The 20,019-nt window shown below is 36.0% G+C and overlaps 1 protein-coding gene across 2 annotated transcripts in view; it reads left to right on the top strand.

The window, feature by feature from the left end:
* Window positions 1-20,019, top strand: part of LOC139809129 (protein Wnt-6) — a 132,858-nt gene that overhangs the window by 57,052 nt on the left and 55,787 nt on the right. The window contains exon 1 of one of the 2 annotated variants that reach the window (XM_071771807.1): window positions 18,164-18,591. The exons of the other annotated variant lie outside the window; for it this stretch is intronic. Coding sequence (XP_071627908.1) covers window positions 18,509-18,591 — 83 coding nt within the window. The 5' untranslated portion in view covers window positions 18,164-18,508. Of the gene's footprint in view, window positions 1-18,163; window positions 18,592-20,019 lie in introns of those variants that run through there. 2 annotated transcript variants of the gene reach the window in all.

Here is a 20,019-nt window from a genome sequence, read left to right as displayed (position 1 = left end):
GTCCTGACCGTGATCCTGGCACGCGAGCGCTGATACGATCGGGCCGCTCGATCATCCTATCGCCGCGCAATGCACCATCGCTCGGCAACCTAATTGGCCGGCTTGAAAAAAAAGGTACCAAATCCTTCCATGAAGGACAAAATGTAAAAGAAAAAGAGAGGGAGAAGAGACATGGGAGAACGAGAGAGAGAAGATGATGTCGTGCGCGTTACCAATATTTGCATGTAGGATTCTCACAAGATTCTCTCGAGATCTTGTGAGCATCCGGCATTTTGGCCAAGCAGGGATGGTTGTTTAATTAAATGTTCCCGTAAATATTCGCGTACTCACGTATCCGTACGTTATTGCGACGCCGCATTAGCCAGGGACTGATTTACGCCACGGCGAAGGAGGGAGATTACTTTAGGGTTCGCGATTGCCGTATCATGGCCGTAATTTATTGCACGATTCAATGCTAATGACCGTTTTCTCGAACGGCGCGCAATGAAAGAGGTATCCCGCCGCGTCCACTCTCCTATTTTAAACTCGTACGTACGCGAGTAGCTTAAGTTTTTCACTTGAGCTATCTTGGGAAAGAACAAATGTCTCTCGTGATCTGGAATTATAGCCTTAAACAGCGGCATATGGTTTCTAACGAGTATGCGACCTCTCTGTTACGCCCGTGGATGTCTATTTATGGTTATAAATCGCACGACAAAAAATCGAAACATTGTACAGAATTTTTGTTTATATCATTTTACAAGATTATTTGTTAAAGCATCGTGAAATTTTTTATTACCTTATCTGATGTATATTCAATTTTTTAGCTACAATTAATTTACTCGTAAAATTTGAGTAATGCATATAATATAAGTATAATGATTAATTTATAATTATAATTTTTATTATTTTTCTAAGTAAATATTATTTCAAATAAAAACGTACAGGAATTATTCAAGTTATCCATTTGCGATGTACTTAACAATGCATGCAACTTCCGTTGAATGAAACTGCGTACCTTCTAGCACAATAATTGATTGATGCGCGTGCAAAGCGTAGTTTTGTTTTCGCAAGGTAGCCATTATTGTGTCTTCAAAAGGAAGAGGAAGCAAAAGATCGCAAGAACGGGGGACGCGGTAGAATGGCGGTGTGAAAATCGTCAGTAATTGCAGTCGATCGTCTTCGATCTTAATTGAGACATCCGCCCGTTAGCAAGAAGTTAACTACAGGAAGGTAGTGAAGAAACGATAATAGACGCGCTATCGTTTCTTCGCGTAATATCCTACCTACACAAAAGTCAGGAGCAAAAAGTGGTTTATTTGAATTTTTATGTATTCTGCTTATCCTGTTCCACAAAGGACGAATATCTCGTTACAAAAGCTTTTGTACATGCATTCTCATTTATTTTATATTGCAGAAAAAACTTACCGCGTTGGAAAAAAAGAGTAAATGTTCAAAAAAGAATTTTCTTTTGCAGATTACGATGAAATACTTTTTGATATTCTGATTATTATATAAGGACTATTAATATACTCTAATCAGAAATCTAAAACAGATGATTTTAGTGTAATGCATATAGGATATATTTAATTTTGCAAGCGTTATTTACTCTTATTTCTTAATGATCCAAAAACTACAAGTAAGCTCGTAAGTTTCATCGTTTATTTGCAATCATGCATAATAAAATAATCGAAAAAATATAATAAATGTTAAGCTAAAAAAAAAACTTTGTCACTTGGCCTTTCTTTTAACATTTATCGAGAAAGATGCTGAGATTTCCGTACGACAATAGCCAACAATTTGAAAGATTCGCTCTCCGTGCATACGCTAGAAATTATGAACCCACCGGCGTCCCTGCGAGGCACGTCGAGGTCGATAGGGAGCACTCTGGAATGTTTTAATAATATGCATTCCAGCAGAGACGAACTTTTGAAGTTCCGGGGATAGGAGAAGGGCCGACAGGGGATGAACATACGTCGATCCGCGGTACACTCTATAATGATAATGGGCCTCCAAGCTGCGCGCGCGTAAAGTTTACTCAGGTTTTTCGCGGGCGATATTAAAACTCGTTTACTCGCGGGGTGAGCAGCTCCCCGTAATTATAGACTTTCACCTATTGCGTGCGGGCTGACAGGAATGACGACGTGTTTGAGATAAGTGAGATAGATAAGGTAATTTACAGTAATCCGCGCGAGCGGCAGGATATAAGCCTCAGACTTGCGCGTAATAAATTTCTCGATCGTTACTATGTATACGCTCGGGGGATACTTGTGTCTTGTCAAGGGGACAATATGCAGATAGACCAATAATGCGTCTGCCAGTAAGCACTTTACATAATTTCATCGTTAGCGATCTAAAAAAGTTCGCGTCGCTAAATGAATTATTAAATAGATCTAAAGTTAGAGAGACAACAAATTATTAACGATATTATTCGATTAATAGTCGGATAAGGGCGCATCAGATAAATTTTACTTTTCTATTTTTCAGTCTATTTTAATGCATCGATCGGATGGAGAAATAAATGATTTTGTTTAAATTATATTACATACGATTTGTATATACGGAGGCATTAGGAAAAGTATCGTTTATTACTCAGCACTTCGTGACTTGCTTACAGCCAATATAGTTCTATTCATTATGTTAACGCAACACTCCAGATTTAGGATATTTTTTTAAATAATTTGTCATATAACGTTATATTAAAAATTTTTTTAGCGATATTGTACGGAACGATATTGTAACGTTACTAGAAATATGAATAAAGTAGCACGTGCATATAATCTTCGTCTTTTTTTGTGAGTGATCAATAATTATTAATTGATTCTTCTCCGTATTTATAACTTCAGAATCAATTAAGGAAGAATGAAAAATATGTTCTTTTATATTTTATAAGAAAGAGTTTTGTCCACTACTAAGAAAATTTTTTAGAGTTTTCTCTGATGCTTTCATAGCTAATGCTTACAAACACGAAATGTTTGAATGATGTGAGTTTGCTATTAGTAATTGATGATGCCTATTTGCTACGATGGAAGACAAGTTTGAACAAGACAAGATTGTTTATATTGTGTCTCGCTAAAGATGTCTCGCTTTCATTCGTGGTTTTTCCTTGGGATTCAGAGCAAGACTCCTGGAGAGTCTTCCCGTTAGGTCCACGGGAGTTCCCGCCTTCCCTCTAAAAACATCACTTAAGACTTTGTCATCGCCGTGAAGAAGAAAATTCGGAAATGTTATTTTCAGGGAAGAAGTACGGAAGAAAGGAAATAGAAGACAGAGAGAGAGAGAGCGAGAGAGAGAGAGAGAGAGAGAGAGAGAAAGAAAACGATGACGCGACATTTAAAATAAGGATTCCAGGCGTCGTCATTGGCACCCCGAAGCAGTTCAGGCCAAAGTAAGAGAACACACAAGAATTCTAATGACAACGAGGAAGCTGGCAGCTATACTCTATGGAAATCCATTTATCGTGGTTGTCGGAATGACAACCCGAAGAAGGAGAACAGTGTTGTACGTCTGAAGATCCATGTTTTCTCGTGTAAGAACAGCTGAACCAGGAAAATAAATATTCTTTAGATGAAGATCGATTCTTATCACGAGCCTAGTCTTTTAAATAACATCAATAAGAAAGTTTCTCCGCGTGCGCGAATATTGGGTTTTTGTAAGAACTCTTCCTGGCTTTTATCTTTCTCTCCCAGACGCAACAGTTTTACTTTCTATTGGGTATTATACAGATAAAATCTATAAAAAATGTATATGAATAGCAACAAGATGGGCAACAAAAATATGGCAAGCTAAATCGGTTCGTTAGTATTCTCGGCTATTTAACTTGAGTTAGTATAATTATGTCGCATTTTTTCTTTAATTTAATTTTAAACCTAAAGTTTTTAATCTGAGAATAAAATTTATAATAAAACGTTGATTTATATCATGTAAAAAAGAGAAACGTTCCTTTTATAACGCAGAATTTCCCGCACTCGATCTTTCAAGGTCTCGCTTTTGTTTCACCTCGGAAGGCTGACAGGGAGTTTTTTGACAATTCTATTATGATAGTCAATGAAATCGCGAGCTCTGTCATTAACTATTATATCGACTAAATAAAGCGGCCTAAATAAGTGCAACATCTATCCCGGAAGAAAGAATGAATGAAGAAAGCTACGCACATGTGTTGTCACGCCTCCATCCTTTCAGTATCGCGGTTACGTACCCATTTGATCGTTTCAACGCGAGATTACAACCAAAAACACGCTGCTGAAAGAATCGCCCGACATAATAAATGTTCCGGAAAGGAATAGAAATGCTGATCCTGTGAAATCGCTGCGCGCACATGAGTGCCCTCGCTTGACAACAAAGCTATATATTTTATATTATATTTATAATTATTATATATACTATATTTTTACATTATATTTAATTATATTAATTTATATTAAATTGTGTACATACACGCATTATTTTACCACCAATGGAATTTAAACGGAGAAATTTTCTATAATAATATATACTACTCCGTTACAATTGAAATTTTTCCTAATGCTAATATCGTCTGTCAAGTTTTCATTGATGGAATATCGACTTCGATTCGTTCAAGAGACGAAGATTTTCTCTAATTGAGAGGAAGTGCGGTAGCTCAGGTACATATTACTATAAGTCTCGCTGAGCGAAGCGCGGTATGAACAGCAGCGGTCGGGGAAAGATATCCATTGCAACGTATAACGCTCGATCGCACGATCGACAGGCCGGATACACCGAACGTATCATCGCCGTCGTTTTTTCGTTAAAAGGCACTTGTTGGAGTGCGTCCGAGCGTGATCGATCTGCTCGTTAAAGTAGCCCCAATAATCTGCTTTCGAAGATCATAGAGATTCCGCCCGTTTACCAAGCTCCCGTCGTCGTAGGGAGCACCCTCCCGGGCGGCTCCTGGACGGAAGGACCTCGCCGGTTCATCGTGGCGCGCATTCCCTCGGACGCATCCACGCGTGTATACGCGCGCCCATAGAAGAATCGAGAAAAATCACAGCCGAGAAAACACACAGTACTTCAGAAAGGAAACAAGAACAAAGTCTCTTCGCAGCAATGACGATCTCCGGTCTCGATGTCTTTTTTTTCTTTTTCGGAATGCCACGCGCACAATGGGCGCTTCGATACGCGGGAAATCCTTTCTTTCGTCGATCTTGGCTGTAACTACTTAAGAGGTTGAAAGGTTTCACAAAGATGATGTTTCCTACTCGTGTGTGTGTGTGTGTGTGTGTGTGCTTCGAGTTTCTCTTCATATATTGCAGGGTATTGTGCTACGTGCGTGCACACGTGCATATGTTTTTTCACAGGAGGGAGGAAGAGACAGAGAGAAAAACGAAGCAAGGAGAATGGATATACATCGATATCATGTTCTTGTTCTTTTCTTTTCCCATCGATTATCGGATGATCGGTTTACAGCTCGAGTAAGTTATCGTACGAATTATATAGGGTCGTCTATGAACGGATTAGTGTTGATCTTATGACAAAAAAGTGCTTAGAGAAAAGAGAAATCTATTTTTATCAACTAAACATTTAAAGAGAGATAAATTTGGATTTTTAATAAAAAAAAACTGTTTTCAGAATAAGGTAATAAAGTTTTCAAATGTAACTCTCCTGACACAATCTTGTTGGATATATCGATAAGAAAAACAATGAATGACAAAATTGCAATCAACATTTTAGTTGGCTTATATGTATATCATTAATAAAAACTTATACGTTTCTAAAACGATATGGAAAAAGAGTATCTGGTTTTTGGACACAAAATCTATTTTTCTTTGTGGTCAGCTTTGAACAATTTAATCTTGCTTTCAAAGAATACTAAATTTTTTGTAAATATTTTCTTAGCTTTCGCCTTTTAGCAGTATATCCTGCTACTGAAATAGGTAATTCATAGGCAGTTTGTTTAAAAAAAGTCAAATATTGCATCTTTGGAAGACATTTTCAACGATGTGCGCGCGCGCGCGCGAGAAAGAGACGCGATGTACACTGTGAGATGCATCAGCAGGTGAAGAATGGTAGCCCGCGAGCGAGAAGGAAAGCTGGCGGGCCGTTGCGTCGGGCCACCATGCTCGCCTATTATGGCAACCGAGCCATGGGGATTCGAAGAGTGGCCCTCGACCAACAGCAATCCGAATAAATAAAAAGGGAAAATAAGATATATGCGTGTGGGTGTGGCGGCAGGCGGGACTCGGGCTCATTGCCACCTCCGAAGCTGTCGGATCTCGCACTCGCCGATAGCTATACTGGTATGCGTACGGGGGATTCATATGCTTGACCGTATATACCCCGCTTCCACACCTTCCCCGACTGTGATTCTTTACCTCCGCGGCGATTATTCCGAGACATTTTTCGAATCATCGGCGGACATTTTGGTACCTTGTAATCTCATGTCTCGAACAAATTTTTGCGTTTTTTCGTGTGGAAGCATCCGGATAGCATTCCAATCCGATTTCTAAGACATTCATAGATTTCATCGATTGGAATTTACATTTTACTTCTTTTTCTCTTTTTTATATAAGAAATATTAACATTATTTGATATTCTATATTTTATCTGCATATGTTACGTATCTAATTTTAATATTTTAATAATCTCTGTAATATATTAAACATTTAAGAATACATTTTATTTGTAAAAGAGAAGATAAACAATCTAGGCAATTCAAAACAAAGAGACAGATGAGGCAGATAGAAATACATCGTGAGCTTTAGAATTATTAAAACGCTATGTTATATCAATAAAAATTCGTATCGCTAATCTTGAATTATGTAAAGTTGTTTATTCGTGGAAGACATCGAATTCTTCTTTTTTCTTTTTTCTATCGCGTGTCCGGCATAGCAAACGCGAGAACGAAGGATCATCGTGAGATCTAGATCGCGTAAAGGGTTGAAGTTGATAAAGCGTCCCTGCGACTAGCGATGACTATCTTCCTCGGAGCCACCTACGAGAGCGAAGATTAGAGCGCCGGTCGAGTAAGTATGCCCGGGAGAAGCCTAATCGCCGTTGTTCAACTTGCGCGGCGAGATCCGATTAGAATCTCAACACCCACGCTCTTGAGAAGATGCTCTTGAACACGCGTTTGTCTCTACGTCACGTCAACTTTTAAATTTACGTTCAAATAGACGATGTGGCCTCTAATTATTCGAGGGAGAAGCGTGCTATAGAAGCGAGAGTAAGAAAGAAGATGTGTTTTGTCGCCTGTGTGTTACTTACTTGAGGCACCCGGTAGTAGACTGAATAATGCATTTTACTAATAGAGAGTATTGTGTCTGTATTAAGGAAGGTAAAACAGGGATGAGTAATGAACCGTTAGGACAATTGGTTTTAGGTGGTTGAAATGATTACAATAAACTGACACTTGACAAATGTTTCTATCGCCTCCCAGTAATAGAGGCGGAGTTTATTTCTTGCTGTGACTACCTTTTCTCTTTTATGGAAGAAAGGCAGAAAAGACATTATTGTGCCCCGTGGGAAAAGTTCTTAAAGAACCACAGCTTAAAAAAAAAAAGATCCATTAAGATTTTTCTAAAAATCTTTAAAAACGAGAGGTTTGATGCTCAAGAAATATATATAAGAATAATATATAATATTGAATGTAACAGTATTAAAGACCGCATGAGTATTTTCCCTATTTAAATATTGTTCAACAAATTTTTAATACGAATGAAACATTGGAAATTTCGGTCGTGCAACAGTTATGTCAATCGGAAAGCAGAATATGCGTTAATGCATTGATGCAACTTTACGTGACCCACGGTGGGGCCTCACATTTGCCCGTTCGAAGATTTCACGCGACGGTTAATCTCGAAATATTAAACGTCACGTTAGTATGACCGTCGGCAGCTGTATTCTCGTTGCGTATCTGAAATCGCTTCCCCATATACTTTTCTGGAATTTTAAGTGCACCGTGAAAAAACAACGCGTATAGCGATGTGCGCGTTTCCGAGCGTTTCTGAGCGTACGACGAAACGGAAGGGACTCGGTAAAACGATTTTATTGGCTCGTTTGTTCTCGAAGGTGGCGGTTTCTTTGTCGCGACTAATAACGATCGTTTTACTACCGGTTTCAGCGATTAGGAATATCATGACGTTTCGCAAATAAAGAGAAAAAGGTGGTGGGAGACGCCGGATGATTTAGCGGTCGTAAACGATCGTAATCAACCGGGGCCGGAGCCTCGTCGGTGTATCAGGCACTTTAGGGTGTTCGGGAATTACGGGGAGAAATATATTAGCTAATATAATATAGGGGTACCTTTACATTCCACCTGACAGGAGACACTCGGATCGACAGGATTTGCAGTTGTTTGCGGCATGATAAGCCTGCGATACGAGCACGTTTATCGGCCGGCTCTTTTTATCGGCGTGTTTCGTCGTCATTTTTCGCGAGGACAATATTTTGAACACACTTTGTACAATTCTTATCGAGAACTTAGTATGTTGTCGGGACGAATTTGTCATCGCCGTGTCGCTTTCTCTCTTCCTTTCGGAACACTCGTATGAAGTTGTTTTAGTAATATTCGAAGGTTTGCACGTAGGGAAGTCTCATACGCGCACAACGTAGTTTGATTTTTTGAAATTTTGCATTTTAGGAGAGCAAAAAATTAACCAATTGATTTAAAAATACAAAATTATTTGTCGATTTACGAATAATGTAGATACCGCACATTTATGACTAAATGTATTAAAATTATATTGTTAAATATTTTAGATGTGTATTGCGGCAATAAAAGCTGATGGGATTTAGAAGATAGCAATAAATACAAAATATATTTTCTAAAAAGCGAGAAAAATGGTTTTGTCGGGTCTGAATTACAAGCATCCTCAGAAGAGAATATTCCAAGGTTGTATTGTGGCCATTTTTCTTTATGTATACCGTTGCTGCAATTCGCGACGATTCACCGAGGCGAGCGAGACGAAAATTGATCGAACAAAGAAGTGTTAATTGCGTTATTATGAGCGGCTAGCTTATCGAGGGCTCGTCCATCCACCGAAACGATCGCGATCTTATCGCGTCACGTCGTCCATTGTACGATTATTAAATACGATGATGCGGCTCTATTATTCAAGTATCCTCTCGATGGCAACGATCGGTGAGAGCCGATCTCCGATCTCCTCCCCTTCCCCTCCCCACCCCCGCGCGCGATCGAGTGCCACGAAAAGATCGACGAGACTTCCTACGCCGCTGCGCGGTGGGTCTCCCGACGTGATCCGCGATGATCTCTGTTTCGACAGCACTATAAATAACGACTTATATGATAATTGCCTCCTATTTTTATTTAGAACGTATGACTATCAGCAGGACACACACACACACACACACACACACACACACATTCAGACACAAATTAGGTTTTTGCTAATATAACTGGTGACGTAATAAATACCTAGATCTATATACCTAAATCTATTAAAATTTGAAAGTACGAATAATTACTAATTGTTCTTAGAATTTGTCTTTTTTGTCTTGCGGATATTATTACTATTAGGCGATTTGTGAATTGTTATTGAGTGCGTGTGAGCGCATCACATATTATATAATTATTAATTCTGGAAAAGTTTGACATATATCCGGAATGTTATAAATTTATAGTATAATAATGCATGCATAATGTTGCAAGTAATAATAAAATGTCATTATATGAAATCTATGCATTATCTAAAATTATGAAAGGGAGACATTTTTAATCGTATGATACATTTTGGAACTGTTTCTCTTCCATATTTATAGCGACAATATCGATCAATCTTATTCAGTGGCGACGTTTACAAGTTAATCGAATATCTCGTCTGTCATAATGTTACCGTTGTATCGGCGCGGTGACAAAAATTGATGGCGAGCGATACGCGGCAAGAAAACCCATTACAAAGTCAAAACGTAGGTTCTACCTTAGGCTTACAACAACGATTTAAAACGGAGATCTCGATCGTTGTATCGAGGAGAGACCACCCGTGCAATCACGTGTGCGCGCTCTCTCTCTCTCTCCTCTCTCTCGAGATATAACGCGGTTCTTCGTGAAACTCGCCGGAGGTCGATCGCGATCTACGATTCCTTCATCGGTGGACTTATCTTTAAGCCTCGAGGAGGTCATGGGACTCGTTTTAATGCATTGATTTCGGTAGATCCATCATTATAAGATTGTAAACGAAATTTTACGTGTAATAATTTTCATGTATAGATTTTGTATAAGTACGTTGTCTTTTCTTTCATGTGGCTATAGTAATTCAGTATTTTTTCCGACAAGATTTTCGAAACGCAATATGCATAGGGCTATTTGGGGTGATGTGCAACACTTTTTTTCGTTGCTCGGAAAACATATCCAAAAATCAAATTCTTGAATATATCATGACTGTATACTGTAGAGGAAAGAAAATACTAAAATTCTGCATGATCAGATTTTCAAAATTTTAAATTTTTCCTAAAAATTTTTCGAGTTTTCAAAAAAACGTCTGTTTTAGCATTTTCAAATTTTCTTGGGGTGATGTGCAACACAGGTAAAATTAAGGTAAAAAATGCATGAATATCGACATTAATCGACTTAAATATTTTTGGGCTTCTTAAATATAAATTAATCGAAATCTGGTGAACAAAAAATTTCACTGTGTTGTAATCGACCTGAAACAAAAAATCATTTTTTATTTGATTTCTTATTTATTTATCGCTTAAAAATTAATATAATGAAAGGAAAAACGCAAAAAACTTTATTTTTTATCATCTGAATCGCAGTTGTCACAAGTAAAATAGTTGCGACCTTGCATGTCGACACATTTCACAACATGTTGCACATCATCTCAAACACGCTATTTTGCGCGGACTGGCGTGACACCAACACAATGTAAGGAAATCACAAAATCGCTTTGGATTTATCAAAAGTACTTGAAAAATTAACAAATATAAAAATATTTACCTATAAGATGACTGAAACCAATTCACGAAATCACTATGGATGTGAAGAGCGAAAAAAACTTTCAGCTCGAGAAATTTAACTCGCTTTTCGTACAGCAAACCAGGGTGCGTGCTGTCTCACGAGTTATTTATCTAAAACAAGGTAGGGGAGAGTGGGCTCCCTTGAGCCACGGGGTCCAATTTTTCTGTATTAACGTTCTGCAAAATAGTGACGGTGGGTATGAAAACTTTCGTTTTCAAAACATATAACTTCCATCAAAAAATTATGCCGAAATAAGCATATATACTTTAGTTAAAGGCAGATATGTAATTGGAGGCTTACAAAGTAAATTTTTACTTGTCATAACTTTTTGATATTTATGGATTTCTAAGGATTCTACAGTTAAAAAAAAATTCATAAGACGTTTGTCGGGATCTAGGTTCAATACTAAAGTGCGCACAAAAACGTTTAATTGTTTTGTATCTGAAATATTTACGATAAATAATATCAATGTTCAGTGGGGTCCAATGTGACGCAGGTTGATGGGATCCTCTGTGCCACGCTTACAGAACTACACTTTTTCCTATAAAATGGAATAATTTCCATCGATATAATCATCTCCACACTTTTATTTTCTCTTTTTTTCACCCTTTAGTTACAGATCACATGTAATCGAGTCGCTATGAGGCAATATTCGTTGATTTCTACTAAAGTGAGATTATATCGATGTTCAGTGGGGTCCAATGTAACGCAGGTTGATGGGGTCTTCTGTTCCACGCTTACAGAACTACGCTTATTTTCTCTTCTTTTCACCCTTTAATTACAGATCACATGTAATCGAGTCTGTTAGAAAGTCAGATCTACGTGTGCTTGTGTTTTTAGGTCCTAGTTACTATCGATATAGTTTAGTAACGCTAGACAGAGGACTAGTTCCTTTTTCGAGTTTACTTTCTAATAATGTACTGCTCTATGTCCTTCCTCCCTTCTTCCGATAGCTTCCGCGTGTGCACGCCAATTCTGTTCTAGCCAGTTCATTTTACTTTATATACATAACGCGGGCAGTGCCAAATAAATACTTTATACAAGTACTCTGCGATATTTTAGTTTCGCCCTATAACCAACTATTCCTAACAGGTTATGGGCCCAGAAGCGTTTCATTATTGACTGCGCGTGTTGATAAAAAAAAAACGCCTTTTGAAGCATGGTCGAAACGCAAACCTTACGTTGGTTTCTTTAGAATTATTGGATCCAAAGTGATTGTACTGAATAAGGCGCAAAGAAGAGGAAAGTTTCAACCGAAAGGTGATGAATACGTCTTAGTCGGATATTCCGAAGAGTCTAAAGCATATCGACTTTGGAAACCCGGAACAAGAACCGTAATCAAGGCACGGGATGTAAGGTTCTTTGAGAAACAAGACTTAATCGACACATCAACGAAGGATCTTTTGGTTACGCCAGATGATACGGAAGCAAGTACGACTGATAATTCGAGTAACATTCTATTGGAACAATCAGATTCTCAAGATGAGGAATATCAAGAAGACGAAGAAGAGGACAGAGATTCAAACCCAGAAGAATCTACAACTGAAGTTAGGTTACAAGACACATCTAACGAAGATGGTGAAGTTCGTCGTGGAAGAGGACGTCCAAAATTACTGAAGACAGGTCAGCCAGGTAGACCGAAGAAAATATATCAAACACAAAACACGAAGACTCCAGATCCTGAATCTGTTCCAGACGCATTAAGCCGTGATGACAATGAAGCATGACTGACCGCCATGGATAGTGAGTATAAAAGCTTAATAGAAAATAAGACTTGGATCTTGGTACCTAGGCCAAAGAATAAAAAAGTCCTATCAAATCGTTGGGTATTTAAAACTAAATTTAACCAAAAGGCGAAGTTGAAAAGTTTAAAGCCAGGTTGGTTGTACGAGGACATACACAGCGAGAAGGAGTGGACTACGAAGAAACATTCGCGCCGGTTTCGAGGTACGAAACCATCAGAACACTTCTTGCCGCATCTGTGGACGAGGAAATGCATGTCCATCAAATGGACGTTGTATCGGCTTATGTCCAGGGCGAGCTGTCAGACGAGGTGTATATGGAGCAACCCGAAATGTATGTACAAAAGGGCGAAGAATCGAAGGTCTGTAAGTTACTTAAACCTTTATATGGCTTAAAACAGTCGGGTCGAGAATGGTACAATACGTTTGATAAATATGTAACGAATAATGGAGGCGAACGTACAACGGCTGATCCATGCATGTATGTATTCGGTAAAGGAGATGATCGAGTCATTCTATTAAGTTACGTCGATGATATAATATTAGCCTCGAAGAAAATCAAAAGATTGGAGTTTGTGAAATCTAAATTAAAGTCAGCATTTAAAATGATGGATCTTGGACCGATACACGATATCCTCGGTATAAGTGTCGAACGACAAGGTTTAACCGGAAGTATTTATCTTTCTCAGAAGAAATATATTGAGGAACTGATAGCAAAATTTAATATGGAGGACGCAAAGACGGTATCGACGCCGATAGAGTCAAGCACAAGAATTACAAAGGAAATGAATCCGAGATCCGAAGAGGAACGAGAAGAAATGAAGAACCGACCATATAGGGAGTTAGTTGGCGGGCTCATTTATTTAGCAAACGCAACACGCCCAGATATAGCGTTTGCAGCTAGCACTTTGAGCCGATTTTGTACCGATCCAGGAGAACTACATTGGAGTTTGGCAAAGCGGGTATTGAGGTACCTGAAGGGAACGTCACACTATAGTATCAAGTACATTAAAGACCAAAACGCTCTCAAAGCCTATACTGATTCGGATTGGGCAGGAGATACTGATGACAGGAAGTCATGTACAGGAAATATCATCATACTAGCTAACGGTCCAGTTAGTTGGAAGTCGAAGAAACAGGCATCGGTGGCTCTTTCAACGATGGAGGCGGAGTATGCTGCGCTTGCCGAAATATCGCGTGAAGTAATATATGTAAAAAGACTCTTAACGTACATGGGTTTCGAGAAGTTTGTAAAAGACGCAATTAACGTATATTGTGATAATCAGAGTGCAATTGAGTTATCGAAAAATGCGGTATTTCATAAACGAAGCAAACATATAGATATTAGCTTCCATTTTACTAGAGAACTCGTAGAAAAGAAAGTGATAACGATTCAATATCTAAGAACAGAGTCAATGATTGCCGATATTTTAACCAAATCTTTATCGAAAGATAAACATTTCAAATGTATTTCTATGTTACAACTAGAATGAAAGTAGGAGATATGTAATTGCACAGCACACATCGATAGAGGGGGTGTTAGAAAGTCAGATCTACGTGTGCTTGTGTTTTTAGGTCCTAGTTACTATTGATATAGTTTAGTAACGCTAGACAGAGGACTAGTTCCTTTTTCGAGTTTACTTTCTAATAATGTACTGCTCTATGTCCTTCCTCCCTTCTTCCGATAGCTTCCGCGTGTGCACGCCAATTCTGTTCTAGCCAGTTCATTTTACTTTATATACATAACGCGGGCAGTGCCAAATAAATACTTTATACAAGTACTCTGCGATATTTTAGTTTCGCCCTATAACCAACTATTCCTAACAGAGTCGCTGTGAGGCTTTGTTTTCAGTTTTCAATTAGATCTTTTCTACGTGTCACAGAATACTCAACCTTTCACATTACATGTCACAGTGTACCCTACACTATGGCTCAATCGACCCCACGCTTTTGGTCCACTGTGAAAAACGCAGCATTTCGAAATATCATTATTTTTGCAAAATATTTCTGAAAATTTACTTCTTAAATCATTTACAAACAAAGTTTATTATATTAAACATCGAATAGTCTCATTTATATTATAATAAAGTTATTAAAAATCATTTTTAATGTGATTTGAAAAAACGTGGTTCAAGGGAGCCCACTCTCCCCTACTGTCGACACAAACACATAGCAGTATGCGGTTCTGTCAAATGTCGACATGCAGACCAGGAATTGGAAACGTTGCACATCACCCTATGTTGCACATCACCCCAAACAACCCTACAATAATTAAAAAAAAATAATATTGGAAAATTTAACCGTGCATAATGTTCACAAATTATAAATAGTAAATAGACAAAAAATGTCTAGTTGAGAATGTTTGTTAACATAAGATTTTACATATAATGTAACTTAACTGTATGTCTATTAAAATTATAATAAATTATTAATTATTATTTTTCCCCAGTAGATTAATATACATCAATATTTTGAAATAAATTAATTTTAGAAAATTTTCCAATTAATTAAAATTTAAAATACAAATTTAAAATCGATTTATTTTAACATTTAATAATGATTTTAGCGTCTTTGCTATTAGTGAATAATTTAATGTACAGACTTAGTAATAATGTATTGAATTGTATACTCTATAACTTATTCTCTCTTGAATCATTCCAATCACAAAGTACTTATATAGGTACCTTACACAGTCCTATCACGAAAAGTAAACGATAACCATTCAGTCGCGAAGGTTATTACTCTCGCGTCTCTTAATTATTTATTTAAACGCTCATAAATCGAGATAGTAATCGATACTTTGATGCATGCGCCTATTAGCGTAGCCTTATCTATAAATAGTCATGAAATAATTTTTCTTCTCGTGTTTCTTTCAGATCAATTTATCTTCCAATCGGCTTGAATTATGTCACGCTGTTTTACTGTCGAAATATAAACTAATATTGTTGATACCGAGCAATTGTTTGCTGAAAATTATCTTACATGCGCCGGGTATACGATTTGTAATAACTACATATTTCGTTAAATTCCATTGGAGATTAACAAACAATATTGTTAGCTATAATTTTTTTATTTGTTTTAGAGCAAGATAAGAACAATTTTTAAAACGGTTTGGAATGTGTTATGAGAGTTGCATTTACGTGTTCTTAAATATTAAGATTAAATTTTTTATGCCGCCTAGCTGCTGCGTATATAAAAGATATACACAATATTTAAATTTAGAAAATATAATTACGAGAACTGATTGATATTTAATTAAAATTCACATTTCACATATGCATTTGCGCACACGAGCGTATAATATATATATGTGTTCATATGCGAAAAACACAAGTCACACACGACGATTTATATATCTATATGAACACGAGAAGACAAATTATTCCAAGCTCTTTATACGCGTTTATATTCGTACGTACATGCGAAGATGTATCATACGATCCTCTGTCTCCTTTCTTTCTTTCTCGCTTGCAAGCAGAACCTGGTGGATCGAGACCGGCGTTTATTAACGTTTTGTTTATACGTCGCGATTAGAGCTAATCGATCCTCCGGCGAAATGAGGCATAATATAGAGCCGTGGCGGACTCATAAATACTCATTTGTGCGGAGCAACTTTGCTCCCTGGATTTCCACCGCCCAAGTTGCCTTCGTTACGCTTATATGGATGGAATATGCGAATTTGTGCACATAATTAACCGTCGCCTATTAGCTGCCGGCTATATATTTATTGCACTGCGACGGTCGTTTCGCAAGTATGGATGCAACATCGCGAGATTATCGTGAAAGCGATGATAGGGGAAGCTGCTCCTTTATCGATGATAAAGGAGCAATTGCAGCTTTTAAGTTAAGGTGATATCACTTTACTTCGTCGATCGCCGAGAAGGCGAGATGTGTAATACTTCAAATAGCGCGCAATCACTATGATGCTTTAATCGTGATAATGGAGCAACAAGTGCAACCGGTAGCGACGAAGGTAATTTGTTGATGCTCTACGTCTATAATGGCTCGGTAATCGTTTCTTGTAATCATCTCAATCGCGTATTGTTGCCACGTGGTATCAATTTTAATCAATTGTTATTTTCAATATAAATTACGCGATAAATTTATCTATTTTATTTCTATAAATTCAACAATTTATATTTTTTTATGTAATTGATTTATGTAGTTTATGTATAACGAAATATCTACTATTTCTTTCTCTATAATTTCGAGATAGAAATAAATCGTCGATTACGCGCTTTACATACTAATAAAGATAATTATACGTTTCGCGTTATCCTGAACAAGATACAGCAAAATAGATGAAGCAATACATAATCTAAGCTGTTATATCGAGATAATATTATCCCGATGGTTAGAAATTCTAGAATAGCACGTACGGCAGCATAACATTCCAAGATGATTCTACAGCATGTAAGTTAGAATGTCAGGAGGAGTAGAAACCTGTGTTTGAAGCCAACGCGTTGATCCGCGAATCGATTAAGGATCGTTACGTACCTCACACTGCGCTGCTCCTAGATACATCGGTGGCAGGTTACACGTAGATCGGACCAATCTGCGATTCGTTTCAGACACAATGCTTGACCCTTTCTCACGCTACCGCATCTTCACTCACGATCAATCAGGAAGTAATCGGTGCATTCATCGTATCATTATTTAACGTTATCGACGATTTGTCACGTGATTAACGTGATTTTAACGGATATGAATAATTATATTATTATTCTTTTGTTTCATGATAGTTTTAATAAGTTTACATAAGCAAATAAAATTTATTTAGGTAAGAGAGAAATTGGTCTATTTATATTTATAACGTACGTAAATGTGTGAATAAATGAATTACAAATAGCAAATATTAATTATTTTACACGCAAGTTATTTAATCTTTTTCAATGACAATAAAAATGGTTGATTAATTATATTTATTATAACATTGAAAAAGAATAAAATTGAATGCAAATGAAGTCATGACTTAAAGTTTGAAGAATAAAGATTAATTTCGTTATTTCGCTAGAAAATAGAAATTATGTAATTTGCTGTTATTCTTTCTCTATAAAATTTTTATGTTCAAAGAAAAGTAAAATTACACAAAATTTTATTAAATTAAAGTAAGTTTGGTAGAAAGTAATAAAATAATTTATACAGGGGTACTTGTATTACCGAAATCATATTTTTTAAATAAATGTAAAAAATTTGATGTGCAATAACACTGATAACAGCTGATTGTTAAAATTAATTCAGAATACCAATTAGTAACTAATTTGAAAATGTGTGAGGAACAGGATATTTGGCGTGATTTTATTATTATGTAAAATAAATGTTATTCTATAAAACGTTACATATTTCTCAATAAGTCGGTTGGCACACGGCCTTGGTGTTTGTGTTGTGTTGGCGCGTTATGTTTATACAAAGTGACGTGCTATCATTCATACATTGCGACTCGAGTAGGTAGTGGGATGAACCGCTGGTGTGCAGCGTTATTATCTCTCGAAACGCGATCGCGACAAGTGCAGCGGTAAAGAAACTAGAAAACGCGAACATTCCTCTATTAGTGATTTTACGTCCGAGAGTTCTTATGATCGAATATTTGATTAAGATATATATATCGCGCGATATATGTATCGCAGTCAGCAAAGCGATGATTATATTTTTGAGGATATTACATCCTGCGGATATTTATTTTTGATTTAAATTGATATATATTTATTCGTATTTATGCTAAAATGCAAAATAGTAAATATGCTAAATTCACGAATAAGATTAACGTTAGAAATGCTGTGCAAATTATCGCATGATTAATTTTTGGTGCGCGCGAAATAATTAATTATTTTCGCGAGTGAGTGAGTGTATCATGAAAAAAACGGAACAAAAACCTAAGAAGAAAAGGAGATCTGTGGGAGCCATCGACAACACACACACCGGAACAACCCCGGGGTAAGTAATTTACTTATTTATTATTTAATACTTTTGTAGAATATTAGTTATTGTTCTAATTTATTTAGATATTTATTTAGATAAATTATATATAATTATATAAAAATTAGAGACAAAAACGTTTTTCCGAAAACATATCTTTCGGAAATAATGTAATTAAATGTTATTAAGAATTTATTAAACATTTATCTAAAAAACGAGACGACATTTATAACAGAGTAATTTAAAAAAATATTAATTATTTTGAGCGTTGTAATAACTTATTTGTGTTTTACAGTTTAACGTAATTTACAATGTAGTTTACAACTCCGCTGTTGCGTATCATATTGGTGAGTCACATCATCTTTTATTGCAATTCAAAGTAATGGATTTGTGAATATTATAGATAATATCTCTCTCACAGATCTATTGTTTTAAAATAGACTAGAGAGAAGATAGATTAGCACATTATTTGACCCTAGAATATACGTAACTATATGTCGATCAATTGAACATACAGCAAGAATGCATACAGATACATAATATCATGGAATGAATTATTATTACCGACACGTTATTGATCGGTTAGATTATTTATTGACACATTTTATTATCTTGTTATGCAACAGAATAACAATTACAAAGTGTACGAGTCATTTAAAAGTATACAAAATTTGAACTCGCGTTAAAAATAAAAAAGATAGGAAAGTGTTTTAGCTTGGTAAAAAGCGATAAACAATATGAACAAATAAATTTTGTGAAAGAGAAATTATCTTAAAATCAAGTAAAGATATAAATCCAAGATATCAATTCTTACATTTTTTGCCCAACACTCTACATACACTGTGTATGTACAGATTTTCAGGAAATATCATGAGGATATTATATATCTATATTTTAATATCAAACATGCATAATAATTAATTAAATTTTTAAGAAGTTAATATTTTTTAGATTATTATTTACTTTTATTATTTTTATGACATTTGTATCTCTTAGATGATGAAAATTGAAATAAGATGTTTATATCTTCTATATTAAAAATACAAATAAAATTATATAAAACACAGTTGAAAAAAACTGTTTATATATATATATATAGTTAGACGTGTTACTTTATTTTCCCTTGTTTTTTTCTATATAGATAAAATTAGAGGTTTATGTGGATATTCTATATTCTTATTTCCTACATTCTTCTAGGGTTAAATATTATTTGTAAAATAATGCAAGAAAATAATAATACTTATGAAATATTTTTGATATGTATATATTATATAAATAAAAGAAAGACAAGGAATATTTCATAATCACAGTACCTATATTTCAACTAATTTACTTAAAAAATGCGCTTATTAATTGCATTTATTTACAAACCTAATTTTCTTTTAGTCTGTCGATCCATATTTATTAATCATTTAATGCAATATTATTTAAGAAACAAAGTAAAAT

Source organism: Temnothorax longispinosus, chromosome 2, assembly GCF_030848805.1.
Source record: "Temnothorax longispinosus isolate EJ_2023e chromosome 2, Tlon_JGU_v1, whole genome shotgun sequence".
In the NCBI taxonomy this organism is placed as follows: domain Eukaryota; kingdom Metazoa; phylum Arthropoda; class Insecta; order Hymenoptera; family Formicidae; genus Temnothorax; species Temnothorax longispinosus.
The sequence above is the reverse complement of the archived record's forward strand: the minus strand, read 5'-3'. Positions and strand labels throughout refer to the sequence as shown.